Source organism: Melampsora larici-populina, assembly GCF_000204055.1.
Source record: "Melampsora larici-populina 98AG31 unplaced genomic scaffold MELLAscaffold_22, whole genome shotgun sequence".
Lineage (NCBI taxonomy): Eukaryota > Fungi > Basidiomycota > Pucciniomycetes > Pucciniales > Melampsoraceae > Melampsora > Melampsora laricis-populina.
Genome location: NW_006768786.1, coordinates 227,380 through 240,817, shown reverse-complemented (window position 1 = coordinate 240,817; position 13,438 = coordinate 227,380). Strand labels below are relative to the sequence as shown.

Below are 13,438 nucleotides of genomic sequence, written 5' to 3'. Positions count from 1 at the left end.
GACCAAGAATTTTCAATAACACGGATATTACAAAAGAATACTGAAATACAACAACAGCTAATAAAAATGGATGATAATGCCAACAGTGCCAGATTATCAATTATTCAAGAACTTAAACCTGGAATAACAAGTCAAAGTAATAACAATCCCACACAGAGGAATTTTTCCAGTCCACCGGTGGTACACCAGCAAATGGAGAACAACTATGAAAACAATCCAAGAGTAGACCCTTCACTTAGAGGAGAAGCTAGATTTAGACAACACACAGCAAACACAAGAGAAAACACGGTGAACTATGTAGAACCTCAAATTAGAAATAATGAATTGCAGAATTCACCAGTTCCTGAGAGAGTTTTCGCAAGAGAAGACACAATTCAACCTACTGAAAGAAATTTTACCAGAGAAAGGACATTTCCAGCACATGAAAGACCATTTGTAAGGGAAGATACTGCCCATACAGTCATGTCTGAAGCTACACGAGAAGACAAGTTAACCAAAGCTTTAACTAAACTTTGGCCAACAGGGAGAGATTGGAAAAGATTTAGTGGCGACGGAGAGTATAATCATAATGATTATATTGATTGGTGTGACAGCTTGATCACAGACCTGAAGATGGACCCACTTGTTGTGGTCAGCCACTTGAGTACAGCTTTCACTGGAACAGCAGGACAGTGGTACATAGATAAGCGTAAAAGCAAAGGCTCAATGACATAGGACGAGTGGAAAGATGAAATCCATAAGAGGTTTGGGAATAATGTTTGGAGAAACAATATGGAAGATTTGTTCTTGAAGGACAAATTTGACCCCAATGTACATGCAGATCCAACAGCATGGTCTTTGAAACAAAAGAAAAGAATTGCAGCTTTTGATCCAGAATCTTCTGAGGAAAGAATTGTAAACAAAATCTTAAACAAAGTTGACGGTGATGTCAGAACAGCAATCAAAAGTCAATTGACCACACCCTATGAATGGGATAATTTCTTACTAATATTCAAGGACATTTATGAGAATACTAGTATAATTAATAAGAGAAAATACTTGAACAAGCCAAGGAGACCTTTTAATGAAATTAAAGCTACTTTCAGTAGTGATAAAATGCAAGGACCCTCTAGTACAAAGGCCCAGCCAAGCACATCGGAAAAGAAACCTTTCAGAGCATGCCCAAATTGTGGAAACAAGGATCCAAAACATCAATGGAGAGGATGCAAAGATAAGAAAATTAATATGATTGAAGAAGATGAAGAAGATAGTGATCATATGAATGATGAGTATGATTTTCAAGGCGGAAAATTATCAGATGAATCAACTTCGGATAGTGAAGGAGAAAATACTTATCAGCAACAAGATGTGTGCATGATTGAGACTCTTGAAGGTGATGAGAAAGACATCAACATACTGCAAGCAGAAGCAAATGTACCTCATTCCTGGCAGGATGACATGCAAATGGGAAACACAATTGATGCCAGATTGCTAAAATCCAAACCAGCAGATGGAATGGCACATACACTAGGACACCATACAATGGCTCGAGCATTAGTAAATAATTGTAAAGTACCAATGCTACTAGACAGCGGAGCATCATGCTCAATTGTAGGAAAACATTTTTTGTCTGAAATAATACCAGACTGGCAAGAAAGAATCATGCCCAGTAGTCACGTGAAATTCTCCGGAGTTGGTAGTAAACTGCATGCTTTAGGCGTAATCAGCGTACCTGTGATATTCCCACATGTTAAACAATCAATTAGAATAAATGCTGAATTTGTAGTAATGGAGAACGCAAACAACAAGTACTTCATATTAGGAGCAGAAAACTTGAGCCAATATGGGTTTGATATATTTCATAGTAAAGAAAGGTATTTTACTATAGGAAACAATAACAAAAGCATTAAGTTTGCTTTAATGCAGCATAAAGAAATTCTATCAATTAAACCAGAGATTACAATGGAATCTTCAACAAATGAAAATATAAAACAACTTAGAGAAAAAATATTAGAAGCTGAGTTTGGACCCAATCTTACTCACAGTCAAAAAGAAGATATAATTCAGATGGTAATTAAATACAAAGATCAATTTGGTTTGGGAAAACAACCTCTAGGAGTCATTAAAAACCATCCAGTCAAAATTGAACTTACAATAGATAAGCCTTACCCTCCTATTTTAAGGAAAGGCGCGTATCCAGCTAGCCCAAGAAGTAGGAAAGAAATAGAAAAACATATTGAAGAACTACTTAGTATGGGTGTAATACGAAAAGTAGGTAGTGATGAAGAAGTTGATATAACATCACCTGTTCTGATAGCATGGCATAATGATAAATCTAGACTCTGTGGAGATTTCCGTGCTCTCAATCAATACACCAAGCCTGACAGATATCCTCTGCCAAGAATAGATCAATCCTTGACTAACCTATTCAATGCAAAACATATCACTCTGATGGATATAATGAAAGGGTTCCATCAGAACATTGTGGAAATATGTAGCAGGAAGTATCTCAGGATCATTTGCCATTTAGGAATATTTGAATATATCAGGATGCCTTTTGGAATAAAAAATGCTCCAGATTTCTTTCAAAGAATGATGGACACGGAGTTTTCAAAAGAATTGAGAGACAGATGGCTCAAAGTCTATATTGATGACATAATAGTTTTTCATACTACATGGGAAGAGCATCTAGAAGCAATGGAGAAAGTATTACTAAGAGCTAAAGCCATGGGTATGACCATATCTTTGAAGAAATGCCATTTTGGTTTTGAAGAATGTAAAGCCCTAGGTCATCGTGTATCAGGACTATGGGTAGCAGTAGACCAAAACTCTGTAGCAGCAGTCCTAAATAAACCTTGTCCAAAAGATAAACAGGAACTCAGTTCATTTTTAGGTTTTACAAGCTATTACAGAGCTCACATTCCAAACTTTGGGATCATTACTCGTAGCCTCTACAAGCTTTACGCTAAAGGTGTTGTCTTTGAAATGACAAAAGAAAGAATTGAAGCAGTGAATAAAATAAAACAGATACTTACAACGGCACCAATCTTATTTCATCCTGACTTTGAAAAACCTTTCAAACTATACGTAGATGCATCAATCAAAGGATTAGGAGCAGCACTCCATCAGATACAAATAATTGAGGGCAAACCAAAAGAAGGACCAATAGTTTTTATATCTAGAAAATTAACGGACACGGAAAGCAGATACTCTTCACCACAGCTAGAAGCCTTAGCACTAGTTTGGGCATTGGAAAAATTACATTATTACCTTGATGGCAGCTATTTTGAAGTCATAACAGACTGTACGGGAGTAAGATCTTTAACAAATCTCAAATCTCCCAGCAGACACATGTTGAGATGGATGATGGCAATACAAGAGTATAAACCATTCATGACAATTACTCATAGACCTGGAAAATTTCACAACAATGCAGATGGGCTTAGTAGAATGGCATTGCCAAATGACTCCAGCAACCCAGCATGGGAACCAGAAGAAATGGAAAGAGATATCCCTGTGATGGGGATTAGTTTATGTGAATTATCTGAGGAATTCTTTGATGAAGTAAAAGCTGGCTATGAGAAAAATAGTAACACAGCTAAACTTACCAAAATATTGTCAGCACGGAACAATGATTTGAGCCTATCAAGCACACTTGAGCAGCCTTGGAAAGACGGACTAGCCCAAGGCAAGATTTCTCTTGAATCTGACCTACTTTACTTCCGCGAGAAACATACTGCAGTTTTAGTAATAATAACTAAAGAACATATTCAACAAACCTTACATGTATGTCACGATGAATTTATGTCAGGACATCTGTCTGAGGACCGGACAGTAGACAGAATCAAGAATACAGCTTGGTGGCCAAATTGGAGACAAGATGTCGAAGAATACGTGAAGACTTGTGAAAGATGCCAAAAAGCAAACAAAGCCACAGGTAAAAGATTTGGTTTACTTCAAAGAATAGAAGAACCAACATATGCCTGGGAAGTCATCAACATGGATTTTATTACTGGTCTGCCACCATCATTGATTAACAATTACAACTGTGTGTTGGTGATTGTAGACAGATTCTCAAAAAGAACAAGATTTTTGCCATGCTACAAAGAAGCAACAGCCATGGATATTGCTTTACTATTCTGGGAAAGAATAATAAGTGACGTGGGATTACCAAGAATAATCATCAGTGACAGGGACCCAAAATTTACATCTGAATTTTGGAAAAGCCTCCATATGCTCATTGGAACAACACTAGCCCTTTCCACAGCATACCATCCACAGACTGATGGCCTAAGTGAAAGAAACATCAGTACCTTGACAGAAATCATTAGAAGGTATTGCACTGAAGGACTTTCTTACACAGATAAGGATGGACACACACATGACTGGCATACCCTATTACCAGCTCTAGAATTAGCATATAATAGTAGTATACATAGCACAACAGGAAAGAAACCTTTTGAAGTAGAAAGGGGTTATTGTCCAAGATTGCCAAAAGACCAAATTAAAAACAAGAATGTTGAATTTCATCCAAATTCATTCAGTTTCTTTGACATGCTAGGTAAAGCACGGGCCAGAGCAGCCCAATGTATTGAAGATGCTGTGACTTATAATCAAGAAAGATGGAATAAAACTCACAAAGAACCTAAGTTTGTAATAGGAGAACAAGTACTACTCTCCACTACAAATTTTACTAATCTGCAAGGTCCAAAGAAACTCCAAGATCAGTTTGTAGGACCTTTTATAATATTGAAATTTCATGGTAGCAATGCAGTGGAAGTAGCATTAACTGAGGAGTTTGGGAGAAAACACCCAGTTTTCCCAATCTCATTAATCAAGAAATTTCACGCTTCAGATAAAAGCAAATTCCCTGACAGGGAAATACCCAAGAAAACTCCAATCAGGTTTGAAACTGATGGAGAAAAAGTTTTCTCACATATAATAAAACAAAGAGAAACACAAGTTAATGGTAAATCTGCAACTCTCTATCTTGTAAGGTACAAAAATAGGAGTGCAGATGAAGATGAGTGGCTGCCAGCTGATAAAGTACCCAACGGCAAGACAACCTTACGAGACTTCAGAGCACAAAAAAGAGCTCATAAACCTTCTGAAAAGAATTAATGACCTCCTTTGAGGGTGGGGAATGACAGCCCTGAGTACATATACATGTACCCAAAACTAACCTGTAACAGTAAAAAACATATGTATAAGATTAACTACATGTTACATACTGAGCATAGACTGTATGTAACATGTAATACAATGTATTAAAACCTTTATTACATATATATGGACCTGTAAAACAACATGTAATATGTAACAAAACACCAATTACACCTCATAACTCAGTGTCAAGAGTTAAATGCTTATATTACATACCACACACAAGGTGTATATGTAATTAAGCATTACTAGTAACAATCAGTACTACATGTCAATAACTAAACCTGAACCAATGTAGTGATAATAACAAATATCACTACAGTTAGGTTTGGAGAGGAGAGTATATAAACCCTCCTCTCTCAGCCTTCAGAGAATCCCCCAAGCAATCATTACCCACTACTTTTAAAGAACAATTAAAGTTCACTGAAGTAAAAAATCAAGAGTCTTATACAAATAAGACTAGTGATAAGCTTCATCAACTTTAATCATCTTCCTGATTAAAAGTAGGTAATACAATTCTTCATTCCCCTCTGGATCCTCTACTTCCCCTAAGTAGAAACCCAATCAAGGCTAGTGACCTCCAACAACTCCAGGCTAGTGACCTTAAGAAGAACTTAAGGCTGGTGACCTTAAGAATAACCCCAAGTTGGTGACTTTAAGGACAACCAGATTGGTGAACTAACTCACTCTTTGATCTGTTACAATAAAGATTAAAGGAAGGTCCAGGATCCAACCTTCATATATTATAATAAACATCATATTATAATTACTGAATCTCCTTTTTAGGAGTCAATTAACTGAAGTCTGTCTGGATTTGTCCAAACAGACTGTCAGTCCCTTTCTTCTCTTTAATTTTCCTTCTTTACTTCAATTTGTAACTACTACATATTTGAAATAAAGAAGTTAAATTTAAATAAACCTACTATTCTACCCTTCAGTGAGCACCCATCCCTCACAGGTGTTGGAAGGTTATATACTATTGTTAAGGATTTTACGGGCCTTTGTTCCCCTTTTTACTCATCTTATACTTTTGTTAGAGTGTTTTTAATCATTATTAAATTACTTTAGCAGTACTAAGTTCACTAAATTGCCCCTTTACATCAAAGGAGAGATTTCTTTACGTGTGATAAGACTACAAGTCTTCATTGGAATAAAAATCAAACTGATTGTTGCTTTTGCTAGTAATTAAAGTTGTGTTTTTGTTGTGCTCAGATTGGAATAACACTACAATAGTGTTGAGATTTCTTTATTTCTAAAAATCACAGGAATGTTACTTGAATTAGGTATTGAGACAAATTTCTCTGGTGCCTTATCCCAAAGAATTCAGCAAAACCCCGTGTTGATTCTTTCAAAGAGGCAGTCTTAGACAACTTCTACTAGTTAGTTATATTAGTAGATTATCCCTCTTTAAGCTCTGTAAAGCTCTTGTTGAGCTTTAAGTTCTACAACGGATTGGTCAGAGTCAAGCTGAGAGAGAGGAAGGGGAAGAAAATCATTGAGCAAATGATATCAGGGTTATGGACTGGCTGAGATCGATGAACGAACAATGAAACCAAAGGAGAAAACATACCCCTATTTATACCCTTCCAGGATGATCAAACCAATCCCCATTTTTGATGGTGAGGTCAGATGAGGTCAGATGAACTCACAACCCCATTTTTCAATTCATGTTCACGGTAACAGGGTGCAAAGAACAAAGATTTCAATCAGCTGATTAAAATCTTTGGCAAAAGAAAAAGAATTGACATACTTTAAAATACTCTTTATTGTCATGATATTGTCTTATCTTTTCATTCTTGATGTTACATATATGTTTTAACCAAATAGAATTGACTTTGATTTGGAAAACTTTGAAACAATTGATATCCAGTTCTTTTTTCTTCCTTGAAGCTTTGATTTTGGAAACCTTGATTTGAATAACTCGTATGCACCCTCTTTCCATGATTGAAAACATTGATATTTGCATGACTTCAGAGCGGTTTTCAATGCCTATATCAAACGGAAATATCATCATGGTCCTTATCGTGATTGAAATCTTTGGTTGAAATTGTTGAAATTATGTAAATCTTCAAATGGCGGATTTATTCAAGGGGTAGAGGTGAGGGAGATTGAGGAGGGACCGGAGCGTGTAACAAAAGGTGCTAAAGAAACTCTACTAAGGGAAAATGATTGCTCGAATCAAGAGGGAAGAATCAAAGGACCCATAAACGTCAGAGATGTTAAATACAGTCAAAGGAACCTAATTAAGGTTTAGGCTTGAGAAATCAAGAAAAAATATGTTTTAGACTCCAGATTAAACCCTGGGTTAAATATTGGCGACACACAAAACCTCAAAACTTACCAATGATTCTCACAACAGCTGTACCTACATTTACAGGTGTTATACTGATGTACAGAGCTGTACAGCTTCTACACCCTTCAGACAATTTCTGAAGTCGTTTTTTCCTTCTGAAGCCAGCTTTTGATTTGGAGTGAGCTGTTTTAACCTGTGAAGTTCACTTTCAGTGTTGAACATCAAAAAAAATCATAGAGGAAATACACATACAGCCATTCCAATATTTCTTGTTGCTCCGTTTTGAAAAAGGAAAAGTGAAACCCAATGAAACCTAAGTTTTTACTCAATAAACCTTTGAAATTGGCTGTAATTCAAGGAAATACAGCCAATTTTCAGGTTTTAATGAGGAAGTGTAGTGACAAGGGAAATGAAGAAGGGAAGAAATGACTACTACATATTCAGTTAGAACTAGAGGTAAACCTTTGCTGTAATGCATACAAACCTTAAATTGGTTTGAGCTATAGGTGGCCTAACTCTATAGTTGATCCTCAGGGCAGAGATAGAGCCCCATGCATACAAGAATATAAGCTTGATCTACTAAAAGACTCATGAAGCGCAGCAGATGGCACTGCGGTAAAGCAGAGACTGAGATGAATCTCAATGTAGGAAAAGGGGGGAACAGCAGGCATGATGTTCTTGGGAGGTACAGGAGAGATTGGGTCTGAGCAAGCTTGTGGCCTCTTCAGCCCCTCAAGGTTGGGTAGGCTGGGACCGGACTCTCTGGTGTTCACAGCTCAGTTGGGTTTTATGGGGAAGACCTACCCAGAAGATGACTGTCTGGGCTACCTCTGAGATGGTCTTGGCTAGAGCTGCTCCCATAAACCCCCCCTCCACCACCAACAAAGATGCCTTGGATTGGTAAATGTGAGGTATTCTTGGATGGCAATAGCCTTGGATGTGCTGTCCAAGTAAATGATTCAAGGCAAACTTTGGGTCCAAAGGAAGCCTCAAATGAAGTCCTTGGACACATATTCAAGGGAATCTATATCCAAGGATACCTGGGCTTATTTTTGCCGGCAGTGCCCCACCCTATCATGTACCTAGTTTAAATGTAGGATGTGTTAGCAGGAACTGTGATATGGGAAAAAAGATAAATTAATCAATCAAGACAGCTAATTCAACACAATAGAAGTGTAGATGGATGGACTTTTCTATATTTGATACTTGGTAATCATTACTTCATGATTTACACTTCAATGTGCCAGATGTTTGGTGTAATGACCATAGGTATTACGAGATTGTACTGTAACTAGTTGTACCCAATGCAAAGCTTGTTTCATTCTTGGTCAAGAATGAGTAGATGAAGGTAGAGGTGAATAAAAGTTCTCTTAAGGAAGGTGTGATTGTGTTTCTGCACTTTACATATTCTTTGTCCTTTGTTTAAGCTTTTTTGTTTTCCTTTATCTTGATTTCTTTTATGTGTTATTTTGTTTTCCATTGTCTTTTTGTCTCTTCTGAAGTTGATTTTCTCTCAACTTTCTCACTTTTTGTATTATGCGTTACTGTTCGGACGATTTTTAGTGCAGGAATCCTACATAGCAACTCTTTTCTTTCATTCCGTTGGCATTTACTCTTCATCGTGTCAAAATAGACGCGTGAAGATTTCTCAGCACAAAATTGTCTTTCTGTGGCTCCGGAGTCTGTGTCTGGTTATGTCGAAACAGTGGCCTTCATGGAACTGGCTACAGTTCAAAGATGTATCATTTTTGAGGTTTATCAGGTGCGAGGCATCGCTTGAATTCCCGGTTAATGCTGCGTTTGACCGGTAGTTCCATCTGTCCTAAACCTCCATCTCATGGCGCCACCCGAACATATGTCTGACTTGGGTGCTAACAACCTACTTGGAACTAATTCAGATTGAACTTATTCTCCAACGTGTGACAAACGGTCAAGTGGCAGTATGCACCTTCGAATTTCTGCATTTTCATCAATTCAAACCAACACGTTATGAACCAAGAAAATTCCATAGACACTCATTATATAGACATTATTCACTGATTTTCTCAGCAAGAGATTTTGAAGGTTGGAACATCAGAATCAAGCTTGCAATCCTTCAGTGACGACTCCACAACATGATACGCGTTTATCAGGTTTTGATATGTACAGCTTTTAGCTTGAATCATATGGCTATCTCTATGAATACCTATTCAGATAGGATTTTTGCAGCAGAATCAACACTACAAAACATTCAGCCATCCGGACAGCTTTTCAAGGAAGGTGGGAATACCAACAATGTGTTCAAGACAAGTACATCAACATTACCGGATCCTAACGCTCACCCAAATCTCAAGAGGCAGCGATTCGGTTATGGAGGCGAAGAATTTCTATACCAGCGGGGAGGTTATCAGTCCTTGGGATCTCAGTCGCTCGATGGACATCCTTCGGAGCCTTGGAAAAAGCTACGTGATGGAACGATGATGGATGGAGCATCCTTATCTCTCGGCCCTGTCATAGAGATAGGATCACCAATGAGAACAATGGAGAATCTGCGTGGATCGAAAGGTGAACCACGGATGACGAAGAAACCTCCACCAAGTCACAAAAATCCACATCTATCAAGCTCTCAAAGACCCATCGACAATAACCACAGAGAACCTGCTGTATACGATACCGCGAATCACCGAGGTCTGGGGCAAATAGAGCGTGATCAAAGCCGAGCAATTGCCCTTGGAACAAATCAAGGAGCTACACGTAATCTATTTCGAATGGCCCATACAAATGCACCAATATCCTCTGAAGATATAGCCTCGCAAAGCGCATCAAACAATCCATATGGGGATCGATTGGTACAAGGCATATCCAGTATATCTTCAAGTAGACAGGATTTCGAACTAAAGGCAGCAAAGATCGATATCAGAAACTTTCATTCACACACTCCTGACAAGATGTGTTCAGCTGCTGCAACTCATTACACGCGAGATCTCATTGACACATTATCAAAAAGATATCCACGTACAACTGATGTACACATGTACCCAAGTTGGGAAGTAGGCAAGCTAATATGGACCTCAGAAAGGTTACTTCCATTTGTGTACTTTGTCGTGTCTTGTAATCCAAGTCTAAAGATTTGGAACAAGATCAAAATTCTCACAGCGTTGTTTCTTAGAGATTATGATAAATGGTCTATTGAGAAAAAAGAATTATTGGATGAAGAAAAGCACGCTCGATTTCTTTTATGGCATACAGAGATAATTTATCATACTGCATTACTGGAACCGATGATCAAATCATCAAGGGCATCATTAACAATTCCTAGACTTTCAACAATTACAAGAACTTTCTCATTGATTAATGATGATGGTGCCTTCAAAAGATTCATTTCACCTTCAAACAGTCAATCTGTGCTACAAAGGCACGTTTCTATGACTTTTGAAGATGATTATAAAGCAGGATACCCAATCACCAAAGGTCATCAGAACGTAGATGTTTCAATTTCAACAAAATGGAACAAGAAATCAGAAGAAATCATGAACCTAGGGAAAGACATAGTTTGGCCAAAAACACCGGACGTTCAATGGGATACATCCGAACCAGTTCTTTTCGTGAATGGGAATATTCAGCATGACACTATACTCAAGGAAAATCCGCAACTCTCTGAATTTGTCAAATCCTGGGAGAAAGACTTGAAGAACATGATACAAACTATCAAAGCCTCACAACCAACCAATTTAGCTCTACCCAATCTTCCACTCATAAAAATCTGTAAAGGAATGGATCGATTTGTGAAAGGAAAAATTGTTAATGTGGAATCAGGATTGGATGTTGATGATAATCTAATTGAATATCAAGTTACATTTTTCATTCAGTTCCTTCATCAAGATTTGAATAACAAATCTTTTAAAAGGTTTTGGACTCGTTTTGACAATACGATGTCTTAGTGCTAGAGAATAAGCTACACCTTTTAATTCTGACCTACCAAAAACTTGAATCTAATTCTGATTACTAAAGATACATCCAAGATGCAACTACGGCCAGAGCGCTATTGCAATTACAAATGCATCAAACTACAAAAGTCTTTTTACTATTCTGTCTCCCAAGGACATACCATACAGTTTTGATCTTGATTTTGATGATCCATTCACAGAATTATATGAAGACTTCTTGAAAATTTGAAGCAAATGAAGAATCTCCGAAAACAGAGCAATAGAGAATTTGGACAGATGGGTATGATAATGAGCTCTAAGTCAAGTTGAAAAAATAAAAGAAGTTTTGGATCAATTTGACGCCTTACCCGCAGCACAGTTAGACCATAAGAATCTTGAGATTATAAGCCTCTGCTGGTCTTTCTTCAGACAAAATCTACCAAGTTGATTTACTCTAAGAAGAAAATAAACATAGTGATTTAAGTATTAAGTAACCAGGACAAACAGGTATGATGATGAGCTCCAAGTGGACTCATGATAATATAAGAAGCAGTGTAGTAATTTGAGCCCTACCTGCAGCAGAGCAGGGTAGAAATGATAGAAATTATCATCAAAAAAAGATGAGTGCTTCACAAAATTATGACAATTAAGAGGTTAAATCAATCTTACTCTCAAGGTTCTAAGTTGCTGATGATGTGGACGGAGCTCAGAGAATCAGAGAAGAAGTATAATTCATAATAAACAAAATGTGAAAACACAAGCAAGGGGTCAAGAAATGTCCGCTTGTAGAAGTACAAGGATTGAAAAGCTACTCAATAAAGAGAATTACAAATTTCACACCCCACTCCCAAAGAAAAACTATAAAGCTAAGCCTACCTCCACCATCAACTCACTTCATGTGCAACAACTTGCTCATGATGGACTTTTCCAGAAAACTTTCTGATCTATCACAATGGTCCTTAATGTATAGGTAAAACTTAAAAGTTTGAACCAAGTGACATTTGATCTACATTTGGATGTAGACTATCTCAGTTCAACTTCAAGCAGCTGGGTTGAGTTGAGAACTCAACCCAGGGGTTTTCCATGTAAAACTAGTGTCTTTACTGTGAGCCATTTTGGTCAGCAAAAAGTCTGGGAGTTGCAAAGGGATAGTCTGGATGCTAACTCAGTATTTTGAGTCATGAAGGAGTCTAAGGCAAGATTGAAGCAATTAAATACCATCTTGAATCATATATGATCAGTACACTCTTAAGTTTTGGCTGAGTCAATGTTGAGCACAGTGAAATATGCTGCTATAATACTTGTCTGCTACAATATCAAACAGGGCCAATAGTGATCATGATATAGTTCACAAGATATGGCCAGTATATAGTGGTCATAGTGGTCTATTGCACCCAACCAATATCAAAGTTTGAACCCTGGATATTGTTGTGGTGATACCACTATCAGAATACAATACCAATATACTTGTCATAGCAAGCTTGACATTGGCAGTTATCACCAATCACATTCATTTCTTATCTCTACTCAATCTGTAATAAATTGGGGAGAGCTTGACAGACTTGGAAATTATTCCTAGTGCAAAGTATATAGCATACAAGTTGATGGAATTTGAGAAGAAAGCTGGAGTCAAATATCAAAAGTTCAATTGATGCAAATTTCAGCCACCAAGTCAAATGTAGAAGTTTCAATTGGACTTGGTCAAGACAGAACTCAATCTCATGATGGATGCCAGATGAGGAAGCATACCTGAAAACATGTGTGACTCATTCATCAAGTTTGAAGAAAATGTGATTGATAGTCAATGACCATAAGTTCAAGCTCATATGTTTGGCTTGTGTATGATCTGAACTTCTCAAGTGTACTTTCATCACCTCTAGGCTCTACCTGTCATCTCGATGCTCATCACAGTTCTCATTGAGGACTTGACTTTCTATGAGTCAGATGACATATGACACAAATGAGTATGGGTTTAGACGGGTTAGTTTAGATGGGACAATTCGGAATTCGGCCAATCGTCAGTTTCTAGAATTTATGAAAACTGATTTGTAACATATCAAGGATCCAATCAACACCAATCAAACCAATCGAAACTAAG

The 13,438-nt window shown here is 37.5% G+C and overlaps 1 protein-coding gene across 1 annotated transcript; it reads left to right on the top strand.

Annotated features, from left to right (window-relative positions):
- Positions 1-9,549: 9,549 nt before the first annotated feature.
- On the top strand, positions 9,550-12,321 carry MELLADRAFT_107173 (uncharacterized protein; the record flags this gene model as incomplete). The annotated part of the gene is made up of 3 exons (XM_007410917.1): positions 9,550-11,265; positions 11,426-11,528; positions 12,311-12,321. 3 exons carry the CDS (start codon positions 9,550-9,552, stop codon positions 12,319-12,321), a joined length of 1,830 nt encoding a protein of 609 aa, XP_007410979.1.
- Between the last annotated feature and the right edge of the window lie 1,117 nt (positions 12,322-13,438).